Source organism: Salmo trutta, chromosome 31 (assembly GCF_901001165.1).
Source record: "Salmo trutta chromosome 31, fSalTru1.1, whole genome shotgun sequence".
NCBI lineage: Eukaryota > Metazoa > Chordata > Actinopteri > Salmoniformes > Salmonidae > Salmo > Salmo trutta.
Window position 1 is genome coordinate 25,736,832 of NC_042987.1, and position 24,281 is coordinate 25,761,112.

Here is a 24,281-nt window from a genome sequence, read left to right on the forward strand (position 1 = left end):
ATAGAAGTGGGTACAGAACCCGTCGCACACCAGAACATAACTTGCACATAACATACAAGGACATGAGGGGAAACAGAGGGTTAAATACACAACATGTAATTGATGGGATTGGAACCAGGTGTGAAGGAAGACAAGACAAAACCAATGGATCAGCGATGGCTAGGTCGACCGCCGAACACCGCCCTCCGTCGATGTTAATGGGGGGGGGGGGGTGTTCAGCCCTCCTTTTCCTGTAGTCCATGATCAGCTCCTTTGTCTTGCTGATGTTGAGAGAGGTGTTGTTGTCTTTGTACCACACTGCCAGGTCTGTGACCTCCTCCCTATAGGCCGTCTCATCATTGTCAGTGATCAGGCCTTCCACTGTTGTCGTCAGCGAACTTAATGATGGTGTTGGAGTCGTGCTTGACCATGCAGTCATGGGTGAACAGGGAGTAATGGAGGTGACTAAGCACGCACCCCTGAGGGGCCCTAGTGTTGAGGATCAGTGTGGCAGATGTGTTGTTACCTACCTTTACCACCTGGTGGTGGCCTGTCAGGAAGTCCAGGATCCAGTTGCAGAGGGAAATGTTTAGTCCCAGGGTCCTTAGCTTAGTGATGAGCTTTGTGGGCACTATGGTGTTGAACACTTAGCTGTAGTCAATGAACAGCAGTCTCACATAGGTGTTCCTTTTGTCCAGGTGTGAAAGGGCAGTGTGGAGTGATTGAGATTGCGCCACCTGTGGATCTGTTGGTGCGGTATGCGAATTGCAGTGGGTCTAGGGTGTCCGGGAGGATGCTGTTGATGTGAGTCATGACCAGCCTTTCAAAGCACCTCATGGCTACCGACTTGAGTGCTACGGGCGGTAGTCATTTGAAAGTTTCACTTCGCTTTCTTGGGCAAAGGGACTATGGTGGTCTGCTTGAGACATGTAGGTATTACAGACTTAGTCAGGGAGAGAAAATGTCAGTGACGACACCAGTTGGTCCTGGCAACGGATATCGCGGAGCTCCTTCCCAATTTCAGGCTATATCAATTCCCAGACAGGATGTAATAGGTTTCCCAACCCAGGTTACTTACTGGTGTTGAATAAAATATATCAGAACAGACAGGGTTTTCACACATGCTAAATGGCAGTAAAGCTTCTCCGTTATATTTTTCAGGAACTGGTGGGAGGGCTACATTAGAGGTTGACATGGGAGTTGAAATTCATTCCTGTCCCATCTTGTCCTGTCATTGTTGGTTAAGGGCTTGTACGTAAGCATTTCACTGTAAGGTAATACCTGTTGTATTCGGCGCATGTGACAAATAACATTTGATTTGGGAATATTATTAGTGGCTGGGAATAAGGCTAGGAATTTTGGCAAGGAATTGCAGGGTCGTTGGGAGTGGGGTAATGATGTCTGTTAATCTGTTTTGAGATGGGAGTTGTTTGTGCATCCCATATGGCAACCTATTCCCAGTGTAGCACTCATTTTGATCAGAGCCCTAAAGTCCCTGGTGAAAAGTAGAGCACTATATAGGGAATAGGGTGCCATTTGGGACGTATCTGAGATGTCTAGCAAAGTCAGCTTTAATCTACTGTAACAGGTGTGGCTAACAAGACTACTGCTATGGCAAGATTACACTAAATAGATGGTTTCCGTTCACATCTACACTACCTAATGTTGAAGGGGTTTAAAAGGACTTTTCTCCAAACGTGCTTCAGAAAACCCATTCCTTTCATCTGAGCCATATGAAGGATTACATGATGAAACTGGCAAGCCTATTCTAAAGCTATACATTCTTACTTTCTATAAGCTTTAATCACTGTGCTGTGCAGGTGGCCTACCAGTAGGGTTGAAGACCACAACTAATGCTTGATTCATAAATTGGCACCATATCACCACTACTTTTGACTAGGCCATTTAGGACACACTCCTGTGCCATTTAAGATGCATACTGTGTTGATCTAACATCTGTGTTGTTTTGCTTCTCCCTCCTTCCTGTCCTCAGAGCCCAGAACATGTTCCGCCAGGCCATGCGTTCCCCAGTCATCATGTTCCACGTGGTTCCCAACCTGATGAAGGCCCAGTACGAGCAGCTGTCACACAGCGAGAGGAACCCCAACGTAGCCTACTCCTCTGGAAGCTTCAGCCCTGACTCCCTAGCCAGCGAGAGAGGCAGCACCACCTCAGGCCTGGACCACACCCCACAGGTCTCTCTACGTTTTGTATATTGTCTGTCGAGTGTCCAGAGTGCCGCAGCGGTCTAAGGCGGAGCATCTCAGTGCTAGAGGCGTCACTACAGACCCTGGTTCGATCCCGGGCTGTATCACAACCGGCCGTGATTGGGAGTCCCGTAAGGACGGTGCACAATTGGCCCAGCGTCGTCCGGGTTACGAGAGGGTCTGTCGTTGCGTTTATGTTGCAAGGCAAATTTCTTTCAAAATGGATAATGAAATGCTGTCTCATCTTTGATCACAGAGGATGTCCCGTGGTCCCCACACTCACCAGCACCCCGAGCAGGGTGACGCCTACACCTCTCTACCTCACCTCCATGGGCTTGCCCATGGGGGCTCCATGGACAAGCCTCCATTAGGCCACACCCCTCCAGGCCGCACCCCCTCCCCTCACAGGGTGCTAAACTCCACCCCCACGGCGGGCTTCACCAAAAAGGTCGGCAGGAGACTGAACATCCAGCTGAAAAAAGGTCAGACGACACACATACACACCTAAACAACCAGCATCTGTTTAACCTCAGTAGGCTCAGAGTTCACATGGTCAGGAGTACCTCCTGGTCCTACATATTCATTGGTTTGAATCCATCCTAAAGAGACACGGTTCTGTGTTTGGACCTTACTGAGAAAGCATTGCTCTAATCCTCTCCAGCACATCTAATCCTGACCAGGGGTCTTGGAAAATTGTCTTAAGGCGTCTGCATGCTTCAGTTCGGCTGGCGCCTAGCCAAACTCGGCTAACTGAACGAGTGTGCTCGTAGACTACCTTAAAAGACCATGTCTATTAATTTTGATGTTTTTGCCAAAGAAATCTTAGTCGCGCAATTTTACTTCTAACTAAGATGTTTGGTACAGTATTTAAAAAAAATTAAAAAAAATGCATGAAAATGAGTTGTCATGGCCTCCCGAGTGGTGCATTGGTCTAAGGCACTGCATCGCAGTGTTAGCTGTGCCACTAGAGATTCTGGGTTCGAGCCCAGGCTCTGTCACAGCCGGCCGCGACCGGGAGGCCCATGGGGCGGCGCACAATTGGCCCAGCGTCGTCCGGGTTAGGGAGGGTTTGGCCGGCAGGGATATCCTTGTCTCATCGCGCACTAGCGACTCCTGTGGCGGGCCGGGTGCAGTGCACGCTGACACGATCGCCAGGTGTATTGTGTTTCCTCCGACACATTGGTGTGGCTGGCTTCCGGTTTGGATGGGCATTGTGTCGACCTTCGCCTCACCCGAGTCCGTATGGGAGTTGCAGCGATGAGGCAAGACTGTAACTACTTCCAATTGGATACCTCGAAATTGGGGAGAAAAAAAGGGGTAAAAAAATACAAAAAAAAGAAAATGAGTTGTCTCTCGTTGAATTACAAAGATTTTATTGAAGAATCCCTACTGTTGACCAATCACCGACGGGACATAGACTTTGGCGCCGAACTTCGTCTCCAGAAAATGTGTGTGCCCGAACAACCGAAAAAAACCTTGCTTATGTCCAAAACTAACACAAACACTGCACCAAATACCCTAGTTTCAGACTCTTAATTATCCTTACACCTCTGAAGACTCTAGCCACTTCCATGTCAGTCAGAAGAACTTAGGTGTTTTATCTCCAAACACTCAAACTTGTTTCTCCACCGACTGTTGGATAAGAGGAACCATGGGGTGTTCAGATCCTAACTGCATGTTTGTCCATCCTGAGACATACCATGTGGTTAATCTGACACTCACACCTCACCATTATTACAGCCCCCCCCTGCATTTGTTTGTCAAAAAATAACAAGTGTTCAAAAGTCAAATTATAAAATGCATCATCTCTAATGAAATAAAACATAGTGTACAAGATAAGCCAAGATCTACATTCCCCCCCCAAAAATCCCAAACCCTCTTCCAAAAAATAATTAATGAAATAAGTTCAGTTAAATACCCCCCAAAAAGAACAAATGGCGGTATAAAGTGCAGTTTGCCACGCCTATTAAGACTAATTGTGGTAGAACCAGTTTCAAGTAGGGCTGCTTTTTTAGGCATTAGGCTGCTTGAAGGTGAAACTGAGAAATCAAAGGGCCTACTGTAGCATTTGGAATTTGACAACAAAGCTTTAGTTCATTTCTTAAATTATAGCAGTAAAAACGGTTTAATTATTCGTCGTTTGTATCATACCTATGTTGAAGTACTTTGCGTTGTACTGTGAAACTGCTTGAGGTGTTAGAATCCCTTTAATCAATGACAACTTTGTTTTGATTCTTTTATGGTTTTAAGTGTGTTGCTATTTTAAATACACTTCAAATAAAGTTTGAATTGAAGTTTGATATTGGATCTTTAATTGACGATTGTATAAGTATAGACTCCATTAACTAGATAGTCTGTCCTTAAGACATTTTTAGAACTCGGTTATATGCCTACAAAATAAATGTTTGGCGTAGGTTACCTGCTGAGCTAAACTGGGCCGTGATATGAGGACAATAGACAAGGTGTTAGGGGCGATTAGTGTAATGATCCATGACCTTCCAGAGCCAACTAAGCAAGACTGGTCAAGCGCTAACTTCTCAATACTGAGCTTCTACTACTTATCAATACAGGTATTCTGACTGACTTGTACACGCTTGGAAACAGGCCATTTTACCCAGTGTTACTTTCCCTCAGTCTAAGAATTTAACCTCTTAGATTCTACAAATAAAATGCTGTGTTTAGGTCTGTGTGATGAGGTTAGATAAATAAATACTTGTTCTGTTTAGGAGAAACATAGCAAATGGTTTGGGTGGAAATATATCATTATTACAGTAGCTTCCGAATAAACATATGCCAGTCTCATCTCATTGATTTCTGAAGAGATGCACACTTCAGAATCATTCGATCTAGCCATAGACTTCAATAAAGATGACCAAACAGTTTCACACTTTTGCCTGAAATGGTGGACAGAAAATGTGTTAGAGATTGAGATTGAGCCATGAATTCCTAATGAAACACATTTCAGGGGTGTATGCAGTGACTGACAGCTGGACAGAGTTGGCATGGCCCAGGCCTCTGCCATAGGAGACACACACTCTCTGCCATAAGGACCAGGTGTGTGTGTGGGTTCCTGCCAGGTGTGGTGGGCAAGAGGGCTTGTTGCTAAGCAGCCACTCTGTCTGTGTAGTTTTCACTGTGTCAAAAGCAATGTTGAAGATAGAAGGGCCCAGTCCATATGGCACACCAGCACAGTGTTGGGATTTCTCCACTGTCCTGGACTCCTGGCCTGGAACCAAGCCAGAGTTCTGAAAGACCCAGGCCAGAAATTGTAGGTGCATCACAAACGGCACGCTATTCACTATATTATAGTGGACTGGTCAAAATGAGTGCACTATATAAGGAGTACTGTAGGGTGCCATTTGAAAAGCAGCCTGTAACTCCCAACCTGGTTGATTCCTGTTAATAAGATCCCCACAGACCACATCCAGGTTTCTATCATTCTATTTAGTAGGAGGACTACGTAAACGTTGCTCTGTTAATAACATCCACCAGTTTCTGGAAGACATTTCTCCTTCCATTCCTTGTTTGCTTTGGTTGAACGAGTACAGGAGTTGCAGATTAACATTAATTTGAGACTTCGCCTGGCTTGTTATGTTTCGAGTGCAGACTAAATCTTATTTGGATGATAGATTTACTTGGTTAGTTTGCTTGGTAACTCCGACTCACTGGCCTCTTCACAAAACCCAAGCTTCCAATCAATCTGGAATTAGACTAAGAAATTGAGCAGGTCTTTCCTAATCAAGCTAATGTGTCTTCAAAAATCCTGTGTACCATGTGAAGTACAGCGATGGTTAAGCCATTTACTGTTAAGTGTAATACATGCCCATACTGTGGTGGGAAGTTGATTGGCTTATTGACATGGAAGGGATTTAGAGTGTTCTGAAACAGAATCCTCTGAGCATTCTAGAATCCTCTGTTTGCGTTCTGCCTTGCTTGCATTACCGTACACAGCTCAGACAGTCAGACAGAGGGATTAGGCTGGGCAGACATTCTACTGAGACATTCTGAATGTGGTGCTGTCTGGGAGAGAAGCGGTCCGATCCCCATCCTCTACACTCAGATTGAGTTGGTCTCATTAGGCCTGAAGGATTCTGCAGGTTCAACACTGTGTCTGGTCTCAACATTCCATACTAGTCATCCAGAATCCTTCCCATGTTCCATTTTCCTCTTGGAATGCCTGTTTTGGTTTTCTATGGCCATTTGGACTATATGTTTTGTTGCTGTGTACGTCCTAGTGTACCTGTGATATGAGGGCAAGTTCAAATATAGGCCTTCTCACACTTTCACACACTTCCATCAGGTCCAGAGGGTCTGGGTTTCAGCATCACATCGCGTGACGTCCCCATCGGCGGCTCGGCGCCCATCTACGTGAAGAACATCCTGCCCCGAGGAGCTGCCATTCAGGACGGACACCTCAAGGCTGGAGACAGGCTGTTGGAGGTGAGACCTGAGATGAAGGGAGTGGCGCTCACTGCCTGATCACTCTTCCTAGATCTGTTTGCAATGGTTTAAGTTGTGTTGGCATCATACAGTGTTACGTCTGGCACATAGACATGTTTAGGCTGTAAGGATCATATTAGCGTTCTCAGTGGGGTTTAGCGGTCTCAAAATGAATGTGAATCTGTATGTTACTAATTGCCGTTTGTCTTCCAGGTGAACGGAGTGGACCTGGTTGGGTTGACCCAGGAGGAGGTGGTCTCCCTGCTGAGGGCCACGCCCATGGGAGGTGCTGTGGGGCTGGTGGTGTTACGACAGGAGGAGACCTTCCTGCCCAGAGAAGTGGTATGTCTCTCTGCTCCCATATCACAGCAAACTCTACTTCCCTCCTCCCTTGGACCCTTAGAAAGTAGAGTCCCCATTAGTCATATGTCCCCTACTCTCAGGAAAGTCTGTGTTAGTATGTATGTTGTTAGGTCCTGTGGTTGTATGTATGTATGTATGTATGTATGTATGTATGTATGTATGTATGTATGTATGTATGTATGTATGTATGTATGTTGTTAGGTCCTGTGGTTGGTTGTATGTATGTATGTATGTATGTATGTATGTATGTATGTATGTATGTATGTATGTATGTATGTATGTATGTATGTATGTTGTTAGGTCCTGTGGTTGGTTGTATGTATGTATGTATGTATGTATGTATGTATGTATGTATGTATGTTGTTAGGTCCTGTGGTTGGTTGTATGTATGAATGTATGTATGTATGTATGTATGTATGTATGTTGTTAGGTCCTGTGGTTGTATGTATGAATGTATGAATGTATGTATGTTGTTAGGTCCTGTGGTTGTATGTATGTATGTATGTATGTATGTATGTTAGGTCCTGTGGTTGGTTGTATGTATGTATGTTAGGTCCTGTGGTTGGTTGGTTGTATGTATGTATGTATGTTGTTAGGTCCTGGGGTTGTATGTGTTCGTATGTCGTTTGTGTGTGCCTTATAGCCTGTCACAGATCTAGTTCATCTCCCGTTATCCAGTAAGTCTTGTTCTCCTCCTAACACATGACCGTTCAGCGTGCTGATTGATTGTGCTGCTCCAGCACTGCACTACTCTTTATCATCCTGGTCTGCGTCCCAAATTACACCATATTCCCTACATAGTGCACCACTTTTGACCAGAGCCCAAAAATCTTGGTCAAAAGTAGTGTACTATAGGGAACAGGGTGCCAGTAGGCTGCCATTCTAATACGAAACCCCTGATCCAGTTATTTTCAGTGGGAACCTGTAGCGCTCAGCTCCTTCAGAACAGATTAGAGGGATGGATGGATGGATGGCTGGATGAGGGAACAGTCAGGCCAGGGACAGACTGAGAAATACACCTTGTGTGGATTATCAATCAGATTGAGCAAGCAGCACCAACACACTCCAAACCAGTAGACCTGGGAGTAATGTTTCAGTGACATGAAATGCCTCCCAAATGGCCCCCTATGCCCTATGCTGCACTACTTTAGACCAGAGCCCGATGACACAGCCATGGTATTGTCTAGAGGGTGACTATGCAGGGTGACTACGCTGTTTGAGATTGACTCATGCAAACATTAACAGTAAACTGTAATGTACATATCATATACATGTATTGTGTGTACCTTGACACTCAAGGGTTTTAATTTGTTTTAATTTAAAGGTTTTATACATACAAATGTTTCTTAAATAATACAACGCATCTGGACTTTTATTAGTGTCTGAAGAGCGTTAATGCTGGGGTTATTTGTGAGGTCTAAGTCAGTTTATACGTCTCAAATGGCACCGTATTCCCTACATAGTGCACTCCTTTTAACCAGAGGCCCTATGGCACTATAAAGAGAATAGGTTGTCAATGGCTTCTATATTATCTGCCAACTCAACCGCCCGTGTCCTTATAAACACCTGTCGAGTACTGAGCTTAGTTATTCCCCCTGTTGTCATAATAATGGGACGTGGTTTTCTCCTCTCCATTAGTGCAGCCCAGCCTTCACCACCACCCAACAGCAGGTTCAATCAACCGCAACACCCTCTGTCGATGAGTTATTACAACTGAAGACTCACACACCATATTGGCTGGCTGTCACTCTGGGTCTATGGCTGTTCATCAGAGCCTTATCGGGATCAATACTCATCCTCTGATTAGACCAGGACCTTTATTTCACTCGGTATGTATCCCAAATGCCACCCTATTCCCTATGTAGTGCACTACTTTTGACCTGGGCCCATAGGGCTCTGGTCAAAAGTAGTGCACTATATAGGGAATAGGGTGCCCTTTTGGGACACAGACTCGATCTATTCACCTGTCTGCTGCCGTCTCATCTGACACATGAAAGGAGAGAACCTCTTCTACCCCCAGGGTTAGGGTTAGTTAAATTACACAGGGGAAAGAGAACCTCTTCTACCCCCAGGGTTAGTTAAATTACACAGGGGAGAGAGAACCTCTTCTACCCCCAGGGTTAGTTAAATTACACAGGGGAGAGAGAACCTCTTCTACCCCCAGGGTTAGGGTTAGTTAAATTACACAGGGGAGAGAGAACCTCTTCTACCCCCAGGGTTAGTTAAATTACACAGGGGAGAGAGAACCTCTTCTACCCCCAGGGTTAGTTAAATTACACAGGGGAAATAGAACCTCTTCTACCCCCAGGGTTAGTTAAATTACACAGGGGAAATAGAACCTCTTCTACCCCCAGGGTTAGTTAAATTACACAGGGGAAAGAGAACCTCTTCTAACCCCAGGGTTAGTTAAATTACACAGGGGAGAGAGAACCTCTTCTACCCCCAGGGTTAGTTAAATTACACAGGGGAGAGAGAACCTCTTCTACCCCCAGGGTTAGTTAAATTACACAGGGGAGAGAGAACCTCTTCTACCCCCAGGGTTAGTTAAATTACACAGGGGAGAGAGAACCTCTTCTACCCCCAGGGTTAGTTAAATTACACAGGGGAGAGAGAACCTCTTCTACCCCCAGGGTTAGGGTTAGTTAAATTACACAGGGGAGAGAGAACCTCTTCTACCCCCAGGGTTAGGGTTAGTTAAATTACACAGGGGAAAGAGAACCTCTTCTACCCCCAGGGTTAGTTAAATTACACAGGGGAGAGAGAACCTCTTCTACCCCCAGGGTTAGTTAAATTACACAGGGGAGAGAGAACCTCTTCTACCCCCAGGGTTAGGGTTAGTTAAATTACACAGGGGAAATAGAACCTCTTCTACCCCCAGGGTTAGTTAAATTACACAGGGGAAAGAGAACCTCTTCTAACCCCAGGGTTAGTTAAATTACACAGGGGAGAGAGAACCTCTTCTACCCCCAGGGTTAGGGTTAGTTAAATTACACAGGGGAAAGAGAACCTCTTCTACCCCCAGGGTTAGTTAAATTACACAGGGGAGAGAGAACCTCTTCTACCCCCAGGGTTAGTTAAATTACACAGGGGAGAGAGAACCTCTTCTACCCCCAGGGTTAGGGTTAGTTAAATTACACAGGGGAGAGAGAACCTCTTCTACCCCCAGGGTTAGGGTTAGTTAAATTACACAGGGGAGAGAGAACCTCTTCTACCCCCAGGGTTAGTTAAATTACACAGGGGAGAGAGAACCTCTTCTACCCCCAGGGTTAGTTAAATTACACAGGGGAAAGAGAACCTCTTCTACCCCCAGGGTTAGTTAAATTACACAGGGGAGAGAGAACCTCTTCTACCCCCAGGGTTAGGGTTAGTTAAATTACACAGGGGAGAGAGAACCTCTTCTACCCCCAGGGTTAGGGTTAGTTAAATTACACAGGGGAAAGAGAACCTCTTCTACCCCCAGGGTGAACATGGGCCTGGTTCTTCTTTCTCTGTAGTTGTGGGATAGAGTGCTGGAGCAGGTCATTCCTCGCCCAAGGCAATGATTACTGATATAATGATATCTATACAGGGGCTGTAGTGGTAAAAGTGCAGTTTGGTAAAGAAATACTTTCTCTATTGGTATGTGAAACACTGGTTACTGCTACCAGTGTACAGTCCAGATTAGTGCATGTTACTGTAGATACATGGATCATTTTTAGACATAGTTTTCATCTCTGTTAATTTTCTCCAGTGGTATTCAAATGAGCCTGGAGGTCCAGAGTAGAATGTCAGAGGAGTCGAGGTCCAGAACACAGCTGGTTTTCTCTTCTACCTGATGTTTAATTGCACCCACCTGGTGTCCCAGGTCTAAATCAGTCGTTGATTAGAGAGGAAGAGTGAAACTCAGCAGTGGAACTGGCTTCAAGGTCCAGATAGGAATTTGCCTGATGTACACTGTAGATGCTCATCTCTGTTAGTTAGATTTGATGTACAGTGTTGCTGCAAACATCTGTCATTGACTACAGTTCTTCTATCCCCTGTCTACCCTAGAATGCAGAACCCCAGATGCAAAGCCCCAGAGATTTGGTAAGTCACCTAAACCCTACGTATACCTGTTACCTGTCGCCAACACTACACAGTGGAGGCTGGTGAGGGTAGGACAGCTCATAATAATGGCTGGAATGGAATGGAATCAAACATTTTATTCTGTTCCAGCCATTACAATGAACCAGTCCTCTGATTTAAAGTGCTCCCACTGTCCCTGCCCACCCACCCCTGGCTGCCGCTGCTCAACACCCTGCCTAGGTCCTGCAGCATGTTAGGAGCTAGCCTGCAACACTGCCAATTAGGGCTACATGATTATCCACATTTTTATTGAAATTAGGATGCACAATATCCGTATTGGAAGAGGCTGTGATATTTTCAAACGCCGCTGTAACGTCCTTTTTTTTTCAATTTTGATTTATTACTGGTCTTTCCTCTTTAGGCAGCTTCGCAATCCCCCTGCCCCCTGTCACTCTAGCAGGCAGTTCCTCATGCTCCAGATTCACTCAGCATGCATTGACCAAACAGCAGCATGCAGTCAATAGATTCCTAACATGAACTATGCAGCTTTCCACTTTGCTTCTTAATATAAATCCACATTTTCTACATTATACTATTTGTTTGTGTAACTTGCTCTCTGAAAAACACTAGATCATTCTATTTCTACGATTCTAACAGTTTAGCCAGGTGTATTGATCTATAATCACAAATAAAATCACAATATTTGGTACAAAAATCGTACTAATATTTTTTGCCCATATCACGCAGCCCTACTACCAATGTTTGAGTAGAGGGGCAGCCAGTACATCACTGGGGCCAAGCTTTCTGCCACCCAGGACCTCTATACCAGGTGGTGTCAGAGGAAAGCCCTAAAAATTGTCAGACTCCAGCCACCCAAGTCAAAGACTGTTCTCTTTGTTACCGTACGGGAAGCGGTACTGATGCGCCAAGTCTGGGACCAACGGGACCCTGAACAGCTTCTACCCCCCAAGCCATAATACCACCAAATATTTAGTCCGGGTAGCTATTGGTTAACTATTTAACTGTCTGCATTGACCCTTTTTGCATTAACTCTTTTGACTCATCACATATGCTGCTGTTACTGTTCATTAACTATCCTGTTGCCTAGTGACTTTATCCCTACCTATATGTACATATCTACCTCAATTACCTCATACCCCTGCACATGGATTCGGTACTGGTACCCCGTGTATATAGCCAAGTTATTGTTACTCATTAGCTGTGTTCGAATACCCATACTAACATACTGCACTCTGGATAACATACAGTATATACTCCATTTCTGTCACAAATGGTACGGTTAGTATGAGTATTCGAACACAGCTATTGTGTATTTATTCCTTGTTATTATTTCTCTATTTTTCTCTTTGCATTTTTGAGAAGAACTCATAAGTTGTTGTTTACGAAGCATGTGGCAAATACTGATTTATTGGTTTTGAACCCATTCAATGTTACTAGGGTAACACCTACCTATCCCATGGCAAAGAAAGGTTTAACATGCTGCCGATGCTCATCTGAAATAGAGGGGGAGCCCTACAATAAAGGGATACTTTGGTATTTTGGCTATTCCTTTATCTACTTCCCCAGAGTCAGATGAACTCATGGATACCATTGTTGTGTGTCTGCATCCAGTATGAGGGAAGTTAGAGGTAGTTTGCGCCAATGCTAACTAGCATTAAGCTTTCAGTCATTGCGCTATGTTGCACTACATGACTAAAAGTTTGGACATCTCATTCCAAAATCATGGGCATTAATATGGAGTTGGTCCTCCCTTTTGCTGCTATAACAGCCTCCGCTCTTCTGGGAAGGCTTTCTACTAGATGTTGGAACATTGCTGCGGTGACTTGCTTCCGTTCGGCCATGAGAATTAGTGAGGTCAGGCACTGATGTTGGGCGATTAGGCCTGGCTCGCAGTCGGCATTCCAATTCATCACAAAGGTGTTCGTTGGGGTTGAGGTCGGGGCTCTGTGCAGGCCAGTCAAGTTCTTCCACGCTGATCTCGACAAACTACTTCTGTATGAACCCCGCTTTGTGCACGGGCATTGTCATGCTGAAACAGGAAAGCGTCTTGCCCAAACTGTTGCCACAAAGTTGGAAGCACAGAATCCTCTAGAATATCATTGTATGCTGTAACGTTCAGATTTCCCTTCACTGGAACTAAGGGGCCTAGCCCGAACTATGAAAAATAGCTACAGACCATTATTCCTCCTCCACCAAACGTTACAGTTGGCACTATGCATTGGGGCAGGTAGCGTTTTCCTGGCATCCGCCAAACCCAGATTCATTTGTCAGACTGCCAGGTGGTGAAGTGTGATTCATCACTCCAGAAAACGTGTTTCCACTGCTCCAGAGTCCAATGGCGGCGAGCTTTACACCACTCCAGCCGACGCATGGTTATCTGAGGCTTGTGTGCGGCTGCTCGGCCATGGAAACCCATTTCATGAAGCTCCCGACGAACAGTTCTTGTGCAGACGTTGCTTCCAGAGGCAGTTTGGAACTCGGTAGCGAGTGTTGCAACTGAGGACAGACGATTTTTACGTGCTTCAGCGGTCTCGTTCTGTGTGCTTGTGTGGCCTACCACTTTTTGACTGAGCCATTGTTTCTCATAGACGTTTCCACTTCACATTTACATTACATTTTAGTCATTTAGCAGACGCTCTTATCCAGAGCGACTTACAGTAGTGAATGCATACATTTCATACAATTTCATACATTTTTTATCTTGTGCTGGCCCCCCGTGGGAATCAAACCCACAACCCTGGTGTTGCAAACACCATGCTCTACCAACTGATCTACAGGGAAGGCCGTTCACAATAACAGCACTTACAGTTGACCGGGACAGCTCTAGCAGGGCAGAAATTTGACGAACTGACTTGTTGGAAAGGTGGCATCCTATGACGGTGCCACATTGAAAGTCACTGAGCTCTTCAGTAAGGCCATTGTACAGCCAATATTTGTTTATGGAGATTGCATGGCTGTGTGCTCTGTTTTATACACCTGTCAGCAACGGTGTGGCTGAAGTAGCCAAATCCGTGTGTGTACACACACACCTACTTGCGTACCATAGATTCTAGTCATTGCGCTAATGTTAGTTAGCATCTTCCTTCAAAATGAACACAGAGACAAACCTTTTTTTATCCCAAGACTATACATGTCACTTCTTGTCCAGTTCAGATTGTCCTCTGCTTTGCTGTTTGTGACGTGGTAGGTAGTTTCAGGTTTGTAAATATTGAGTCAACCATCGTCAACATTTTATTATTGATGATGGTATGCAATGCAGCCCACAGACAAATGCAATTAACTTTATTGCACGATGTCCATAAATTCTGCATGTCCAATTGTGCACTGATTGGAAATAAATGTAATTCATTCAAAAGTTCAGTAAGGTTCTATAGAGGGGGATGTATTTTCACTACATAAATAATTGGCTCAGTGAATGAAATGATTCTGTGGCATTAACAACCTGGCCAACTCATCATTTTACCAATCTGGGAGGTAAAGTCGTTAAAGCGTTCAATAATTAGGCAGTGTATTACAGATGGAATCAATGCATTTGAATATACTTTGTTCTGAAATAAAGGAGATCCATGATTAACTATACTGTATCAGTCAGCCATTCAGAAGCATTATTTATCAGATAAATGTGGTGCTTCTGTGACCATTTCAGTTCGCTCCTCAATTCATACGCCTTGGTTGGAGAGCGAGGTAGCGGTCCAGAGTGGTAGTTCCATGTTCCCTGTGCTCCTGTGGTACCTGACAGCTGCCTGCATTCATGGTTCTTATCGCAAGCGTGGTCTGTGGCCACATGGAGAATAGTCTTCGTTATGATTCCAGCTGGCATATCGAACCAATCTTTCCTTCATCTGGCTGATAATCTAAGTATAGGTTTAGTTCAGGGTGGTCCTTCTCCAGTAAACCTGTCGTACCAGGACCAGGAGATGTGTAATGGTGGTTGTTAGAATTGTCTTATGTGGAAACGGCCCAGTAGTGTGATTTTCCTCAGTAACGTTTTACTGGAAGTTATCGTGGTGCCTAGATGAGACACAATCCAGAGTGGGAGGCACCTTGGATCTCAAAGCAATCTCTCTACTGTGTGATTTTACAAGCCCTCGTCAATGCATCCCCTTCTCTCCTTCCTGGCATGTTCCTACCTTAATGTGAACCTACGCGTTATACACCTTGGACTCATAGCAAGCTCTCTCTTGCTCTCTTTCTCGCTCGTTCTCTCTTCTCTTTCTCACTTTCTCTTTCTCTCCCCTTCCCGATTATATTGCATTACCATCTCATTCTCTTTTTCTCCCTTTCTATTTCTCTTTTTCCTGCTCTTTCTCCTTCCAACATACTGTATTACCTCCATCTCATTTTCTCTCTTGCTTTTTCTCCTTTCTTCCTTTTTCTCTCCTTCCCAACATTCTCTCCATCTCTCTCTCTCCTTCCAAACATATTCTCTCCATCTTTCTTTCTATCTCTCCTTCCCAACATTCTCTCCATCTCTCTCTCCTTCCAAACATATTCTCTCCATCTTTCTTTCTATTTTTCTCTCCTTCCTGACATACGTATTACCTCAATTTCATTCTTTCTCTCAATCTCTCCTCTTTCTATCTTTTCACTCTTTCTCTCTCCTTCCCAACATTCCCTCCATCTTTCTTGACTCTTTTGCTCTTTCTCTCTTTTCTCACACTCTTTCTCCTTCCCGACGTTCTCTCTTTCTATATTTCTCTCTCTCCTTCCCGACAGTTAACTCCATCTCATTCTCTCTCCATTTCTATTTCTCTTTCTCCTTCCTGACATATTACCTCCATCTCATTCTCTTTTTCTTTCTTTCTCTCTCCTTCCCAACACATTCCCTTCATCTCTTTCTCTCGTGTATGAATTTACAAGCCTTGCCAATGAATCCTTTTCTTCTCTCCTTCCCAGCATATTCCCTCCATAATGGGCTCAATTATAAACAGCAGATGTTATCTATTGTTAGAGGCTTTGTTCCACATGACTCTCAACAACACATGAACTTGACTGTTCTGTTGTGGTGCCAGGCAGACAGCAAGCAGCACTAAGGCTCTTGTACCAGTACAGCCAGAATATCTTTGTGCGTCTCAAATGGCACCATGGTCTCTATATAAAGCACTACTTTTGGTCCGAAGCAGTGCACTCAGGGCTCTTAATTAGAACATTTCATTGGTAGCACTGGTGCATTACATAGAGAACAGGTCAAACACTCAGACAATAGGAAACATCACATAGACCCTCCACAACAAGTGAATCAGAACTTTGCCAATGTTAATCTTAATTAATCATTGTGTAATTGTTGGTAGTAATAGGTTATTCATCTTTGAGGCAGAAGGGGTGTTAGCCTGAGGACCCAATGGGGACAGTTGGCACACATGGAATGTGTTGCAAATGGCACCCTATTTCCTATATAGTGCACTACATTTGGGGCCTGGTCAAAAGCACTATATAGAGAATATGCTGGCATTTGGTACTGGGCCTTGGTTTACAGTTGACTTGATGCTGCTGCACTTCTAACATGTTTGGTGCTGTTGCTTGAGGGGCGTTGGCAGTACCATGGCATATTGGGCCTGTGGTGATCTCTGGGAGGTGTGTGTGTATGGGGTGTAACTGTAACTGTGGGTCTGACTGTTCCCTTCCTCCAGCGTCGCTCGGTGAGGGAGGCCGTGTCAGCCATGGAGCCCCACTGGCTGACTGAGGTAACCGCCCCCAACAGTGTCTGTGTCCCAAATGGAACCCGATTCCCTTTAAAGTCCATTACTTTTGACCAGGGCATCGGGCTCTGGTCTAAAATAGTGCAATATAAAGGGAATAGTGTGCCATTTGGGGGACAGTCTAGGTCAATCCGGTACCATGAAGCAATCAAGTAACACTGTTTGGACTGTTGTGCAGACTGAGTGAAGGTCAATTGAACAGTTCATTGGTAGTGCCTAAGTAACAGTAAAGTGAGTAGCTATGTGACCCTGAGTACAAATTACAGGTCATATTACTGTCTGTCACTCTGCACTGATGACTGATGAAGTTACTGCCTTTCACCTACCTTCGCAGAGCAGCACAATGTAATTATTTAATATACATAAACTGAACAAAAAAGAATCGTCCCTTTTTCAGGACCCTGTCTTTCAAAGATTATTTCTAAAAATCCAAATAACTTCACAGATCTTCATTGTAAAGGGTTTAAATACTGTTTTCCCATGCTTGTTCAATGAACCATAAGTAATTAATGAACATGCACCTGTGGAACGGTCGTTAAGACACTAACAGCTTACAGACGGTAGGCAATTAAAGTCACAGTTATGAAAACCTAGGACACTAAAGAGGCCTTTCTACTGACTCTGAAAAAAACACAAAGAAAGATGCCCAGGGTCCCTGCTCATCTGCGTGAATGTGCCTTAAGCATGCTGCAAGGAGGCATGAGGACTGCAGATGTGGCCAGGGCAATAAATTGCAATGTCCGTACTGAGACGCCTAAGACAGTGCTACAGGGAGACAGGACAGATAGCTGATCATCCTCGCAGTGGCAGACCACGTGTAACAACACCTGCACAGGATCGGTACATCCGAACATCCCACCTGCGGGACAGGTACAGGAGCGGGATCGATTTGGAGGTGGAGGGTCTGTCATGGTCTGGGGCGGTGTGTCACAGCATCATCGGCCCTAGCTTGTTGTCATTGCAGGCAATCTCAACGCTATGCGTTACAGGGAAGACATCCTCCTCCCTCATGTGGTACCCTTCCTGCAGGCTCATCCTGACATGACCCTCCAGCATGACAATGCCACCAGCCATGCTGCTCGTTCTGTGCGTGATTTCCTGCAAGACAGGAATGTCAGTGTTCTGCCATGGCCAGCGAAGAGCCCAGATCTCAATCCCATTGAGCACGTCTGGGACCTGTTGGATCAGAGGGTGAGGGCTAGGGCCATTCCCTCCAGAAATGTCCGGGAACTTGCAGGTGCCTTTGGTGGAAGAGTGGGGCAACATCTTGCAGCAAAAACGGGCAAATCTGGTGCAGTCCATGAGGAGGAGATGCACTGCAGTACTTAATGCAGCTGGTGGCCACACCAGACACTGACTGTTACTTTTGATTTTGACCCCTCCTTTGTTCAGGGACATTATTCAATTTCTGTTAGTCACATGTCTGTGGAACTTGTTCAGTTTATGTCTCAGTTGTTGAATCTTGTGTTCATACAAATATTTACACGTTAAGTTTGCTGAAAATAAATGCAGTTGACGGTGAGAGGACGTTTCTTTTTTTGCTGAGTTTATATACTGTTTATGCCATTAAGCAAATGCTTTTATCCAAAGTGACTTAGTCATGCATGCATACATTTTTGCTTTGGGTGGCCCCAGCAGGAATCAAACCCACCACCCTTGGCGTTCTAAGCGCCTTGCTCTACCAACTGAGCCACACAGGACCACTGATCTCATACATTACAGTAGTGCAAATCCACCGCTTATTATGTCCATAATGGTTGATATTGTCACAAACTTCGTTACAGAAAATTACAACAAGTTGAAATTGAAAAACCATCAGTGGCTGTTACCATGTAATGTAATGGCAAGCGACATTGATCTACGATCACACAGACACATTCCCTCTCCCTCGACTCAGTAAGCCATCTCTGATAAAGCATTAACAATAGAATACAGTTCAGTGCAATGAATTACCGTTGTGGCTCTTTCTGTCTTTCCCTCTCTCACTCACACACACACAGTGCTATTTGTGCCGCGGTGCAGATGTGGCTGCATTCATGTCTCGTGTGTGAATGTATGCGTTTCAGAGGGCCCAGTGAATGTAGAACGTAACAAGCCCTTGCCTTAAAGTGATGTTTCAAGATGACACCTGTTCCTACACATAAAGTGCACAGTGACTGCATCAGCTGCTAGTACAGGGGGGGTGGCAATACAGGGGGGGTGGCAGTACAGGGGGGGGGTGGCAGTACAGGGATGGATGGCTGTGGAGTTTCATTCTAATCTCAAATCATTCTAATCTAGTGGACCAACTTTTTCGGCCAACTGTTGTGTGTAATGCACCATCTGAGAGGTGATGTGTGTGTTTAGGAGGTGTTGGTAGGGACAGTTGCTATTTGTGAATATGCCTTAAAGATGGAGATATTAAAAGACACGTTACCTGCATGTTAGCATCACATAATTCATTATGAGAGGTGCTCCTCGTCTTTGCTCACAGTTCCACTGTGTTTAATCACTCAATGGCCCCGCTCTATGTGGAGTCTATGACCTCACTCCTGAGTGAGTGTGTGCAGTTTGTACTCCATGCTGTGATTTTCTCTTAGTGCGCACGCATGCAGGCACACGCCTCCATGTCAGTCTGCCTGGACTCCTGTCTGTCTATTATCCCAGGTGTTTGATATTCATGCTCTATCAGTGTGCAGTCTCAGGCAGAGAAAGAGAGAGCTGCTTTAAAAAGGGCAGCCAACAGTGCTCTCCACGCATGGGCTCGCTTCAGCAATTACATCCTCCAGTGCCTTCTCTCCTCGCTGCACTTTTAATTTGTTTCAAGTGACTTTACAATGTCATCAAATAGACAGGTTTGTGGGAAAGTTGAGAGCGCCTTTCTAATAGCTTCAGGTGATGCTGTTCAGAGTGACCAGGGGTGAGGCCAGGGGTGTAGCGGTTGAGATTAGGGGGGGTGGCCTTTTATTCTCCCCCTGCTTAAGGTTGATTCACCCTGTGGAATACAAAGCAGCATGCAGTCTTGGAGAGGGGGGAAGAAGAGGAGGGGAAGAGAGGCAGTTCTGCTGTTGTTCCACCTGAATTCACTCTCACTCCTTCTCCTCGTTCTCTTTTCTCTCGCTCTTCCCTCGCCCGCTCTCTCCCTCTCTCCACAAAGTAATCCGATCTCTCTCTGCAAACAATGGAAGCTAATGAAGGTCTGACACTGAGCTTGATTATGACTGCATTCATTACACATGCACATAATTGCCAGTAGTTAAGTGTGCAGATTTATTCAAAGGACAGCTGTCAATTGACAAGGCAGAGAGAATAGCTTTTTTGTTCAATGAGGTTCAAGCACCTGTTGCATTTTGTGATATAGTGTCTGTTTCTGTGTAGGAAATGCACTGTGTACATTATTTAGTGTTGTGTTGGGGCCTGAAAGGTGGTCACAGAATTGATCCAATGTACACTCCATACCTATATTCTTCTGTCAATTGTGTTTCATTATGATAGCCAATGGAGCCACTGTGCTGCTACAATTGTTCACAGATGACCTATCGTAGCGTTAGTATGTATCCTTGGCCCAAAGAACTCTCACGGTCACATCTGTATTGTACATTTGTATCCTCTCTTCTGAAACTAACTTCATAGATGTAAGCAGGGCTTTCCGCTGCTTCTGTGTTTCTAATAGTAAATTGCACAGTAGCAACAATGACCAGTAACACAGTCCTCCCTCCCTCTCTGTTCTAGAAGGCTGAGGAGGATGACCTGGTGTTGACCCCAGATGGTACCAGGGAGTTCCTGACCTTTGAGATCCCTCTGAGTGACTCTGGGTCGGCGGGGTTAGGGGTCAGCGTCAAGGGCAACCGCTCCAAGGAGAACCACTCTGACCTGGGCATCTTCGTCAAGTCCATCATCAACGGGGGAGCTGCCTGCAAGGTGAGTCTCACCTTTCATTAGAACTAATGTGCAAATTTTCATGCTCATACAAGTAATCAATAATATGGTATTTTTGTGATAATAGCGGCCGATATTGCCACTCCTATTTTTCATATTGTCAAGCTGACTAGAAAGTGTGTGCCTGCAGGGAAGCAAAAGTAATTCCCCTACCCAAGAATAGTGAAGCCCCCTTTACTGGCTCAAATAGCCAAACAATCAGACTGTTACCAACCCTTAGTAAACTTTTGGAAAATATTATGTTTGACCAGATACAGTGTTATTTTACTGTAAACATATTGCCAAGATACTTTCAGCCTGCTTATAGGGAAGGATGTTCAACAAGCACGCACTTACTCAAATGACTGATTGGCTGAGAGAAATTGATGATAAAAAGATGGGGGGAGCTGTTATGTTAGAATTCAGTGCAGCTTTTGACATTATTGGTCATAGTCTGCTGATGGAAAAACGTATGGCTTTACACCCCCTGCTATATTGTGGAAAATGAGTTACCTCTCTAACAGAACACAGAGGTTGTTCTTTAATGGAAACCTCTCCAACATAATCCAGGTAGAATCAGGAATTCCCCAGGGCCGCTGTCTAGGCCCATTACTTTTTTCAATCTTTACTAATGACATGTCACTAGCTTTGAGTAAAGCGTGCCTATGTATGCGGATACACGTCAGTTACTACAGCGAGTGAGATCACAGCAACACTTAACAAAGAGCTGCAGTTAGTTTCAGAATGGGAGGCAAGGAATAAGTTAGTCCTAAATATTTCAAACTAAAAGCATTGTATTTGGGACAAATCATTCACTAAACCTCAACAAAATCTTGTAATAAATAATGTGGAAGTTGAGGAGAATAAACTGCTTGGAGTAACCCTGGATTGTGAACTGTCATGGTCAAAACATATTGATACAACAGTAGCTAAGATGGGGAGAAGTCTGTTCATATTTAAGCGTTGTGCTGCCTTAACAACACTATCATTAAGGCAAGTTCTACAGGCCCTAGTTTTGTTGCACCTAGACTACTGTTCAGTCGTGTGGTCAGGTGCCACAAAGAGGGACTTAAGAAAATTACAATTGCCTCAAACAGGGCAGCACAGCTGTCCCCTAAATGTACTCGGAGATTTAAAATGAATAATATGTATGTACATCTCTCATGGCTCAGTGGAGGAGAGATTGACTTCATCACTATTTGTTTTTATAAGAAGTTTAAACTACTAGCACACAGCTACTAGACACCCATGCATACCCCACAAGACATGCCACCAGTGCCTTCACGATCCCTAAGTCCAGAACAGTCTATGAGAGGCGCACCTTATGGAACAGTGGGTACTGTGAAGAGACACGCACACAGGCACATACACATAAGACACGCACTCTACACACACATACAAATGTATTTTGTATTGTAGAGTAGTGGCCTGAGGGGACACGCTTAATGTGTTGTGAAAAGTGTTATGTTATGTAATGTAATGTCATGTAATATTTGAAATAGTATTAAACTGCCTTAATGTTGCTGGACCCCAGGAAGAGTAGCTGCAGCCTTGGCAGCAGCTAATGGGGATCCTTAATAAATACAAATATACCAGACTAACCATCCTATTAGCATCTTATGTCTAGCAGTTCTGATAGCTGTTCTGTCTAATTTGACAGATACAACTTCATTGCTTTTTCTGGTATTCATTTTTCTACTGCCAGTACAGCAGCCTTTTTCTGAGCTCTTGCCAACTCCTTATGGAATTAAGTGACCTGGGTGTCACTCGTTGTTTGGTGTGACAAGGAGTTGGCAAGAACACAAACAGATCTGGGACCAGGCTAACATTATATTGCTAATGCATTGAACAGCCTGATTTGTGCGTGCTGACTGATTCTCATCCTACGTGTCATATCCTGCGTGAACAGGATGGAAGGCTGCGGGTCAACGACCAGCTGATAGCGGTGAACGGGGAGTCGTTGCTAGGCAAGACCAACCAGGAAGCCATGGAGACGCTAAGGAAGTCCATGTCGGTAGAGGGCAACAAGCGGGGGATGATTCAGCTAATTGTGGCCAGGAGGGTCACTAAACGCAACGAGGTAGGCCTAACCATCGCTTTATTAAAGCTGTGGAGATTATACGACTAACACCAGTCGTGGGTGGGCTCATAGTAATGGCTGGAACAGAATGAATGGAAAGGTGTCAAACGCATAAAAAACATGCATTCCTTTTTATTCCTTTCCAACCATTACTATGAGCCGTCCTCCTCTCACCAGCCTCCGCTGACTAACACGGTTGTATGTTGAAATAAGTTTTTTTACCCACAGGGTGTCTATGTGTGATGTTAGGTTCCTCAGTCACTGCCATTGATGATGTATTGTTTGTTTTTTCATGTTCAATTATCAAATTAAAGACTCATGTTTTTTAATGACTGCATTCTGTTTTCTATATGCATTTCTTTAGCAGAAATGGTTGTAATTTTTATTCAAATGTACAATATTCCTAAATAAGATAAAGACCACCCGTCACACAGTCATGATACCTTTTGACATTTCTTTTCAAGACTGGTCTTTTATTATTTGTATTTATTTCTTTACACTTTTTCAAAAACACTTGATAATTGTTCAGTTACCATTAACACGCACCCTCCCACATGTAGTCTCTGTGTTAAATTCCAAAGCCAGTGACGCATAGCCTATTCTGGACTAGAGAGCTATGTTAGGAATATGATGAAAGATCAGCTAGTCGGGTTGGGTCACAGCCGTTCACATGAACTGCATCCCAAAATGATCGATAGGGCTCTGGTCAAAAAAGTACTATGTATTGCAGTGTTTCCCAACTCCAGTCCTCCAGTACCCTCAACAGTACACGTTGTCGTAGCACACCTCATTCAACTTACCAAATAATCATCAAGCCCTCAGTGAGTTGAATCAGGTGTTTTTGTCCCAGGTTAAAACAACAATGTGTGTTGGAGGACTGGAGGTGGGAAACACTGAGGTAGTGAATAGGGTGCAATTTGGGAGGCAGCCGTGCTCTCCTCTTAGCCTCCATGTCCCGAGGCATGCTGGAGGAATTGGTGACGGCTGGCCATCGAAGTTACACATTACTTTTTTTCATTTAAATGTTATGTTGATACACTGCAGACTCACTCCCTCCCTCTCTTTCTCTCTACCGCCCTCCCTCTCCACATTTCAATGTCATCATTTTGCTGCATACTCCATCCTGGCTTGATCACTTATCTATCTATTGGAGAGTTGTGTCTACTCTACAACGGTGGATTTGGTTGTTGTAGTGTGTACTGTGTGCCTCTTGCTACAGTACATGTCAGACCTGTGATTTCCCATGGTGCAGCTGGTAATTGGAAGCAGAGCAGGGGCTAAGGGCTAAGCCATGCGCTGCCGTCAGGTTGCAGGCTGTGCTGTGGAGAAGCCAAGGGTGAGAGCAGAGCAGAGAACACTGGCTGTGAGGTACACACACACACACACACACGGGAAGACTCATCAATATCTGCATCACGGATACAGCTGTGGGATGGCTCAGACTAGAGCATTATGGTTCTAGGTGTCTATATAGAAGAAGGATACTTTATTGATACATTTTTCTATCAGTCCACTGAATGTGTAACGTATATGAGCCATAGTGGAACTCGA

The 24,281-nt window shown here is 44.6% G+C and overlaps 1 protein-coding gene across 6 annotated transcripts in view; it reads left to right on the top strand.

Moving 5' to 3' along the window:
• The window catches only part of LOC115169829 (partitioning defective 3 homolog), a 264,582-nt gene that overhangs the window by 151,873 nt on the left and 88,428 nt on the right, over positions 1-24,281 (top strand). For 3 of the 6 annotated variants that reach the window (XM_029725831.1, XM_029725832.1, XM_029725833.1), the window contains exons 9-16: positions 1,973-2,174; positions 2,443-2,668; positions 6,487-6,626; positions 6,840-6,968; positions 11,019-11,054; positions 16,685-16,738; positions 20,465-20,653; positions 22,560-22,730. In XM_029725831.1, coding sequence (XP_029581691.1) covers positions 1,973-2,174; positions 2,443-2,668; positions 6,487-6,626; positions 6,840-6,968; positions 11,019-11,054; positions 16,685-16,738; positions 20,465-20,653; positions 22,560-22,730 — 1,147 coding nt within the window. The remainder of the gene's footprint in view (positions 1-1,972; positions 2,175-2,442; positions 2,669-6,486; positions 6,627-6,839; positions 6,969-11,018; positions 11,055-16,684; positions 16,739-20,464; positions 20,654-22,559; positions 22,731-24,281) is intronic. The other 3 variants (XM_029725834.1, XM_029725837.1, XM_029725835.1) reach the window with 2 other exon arrangements.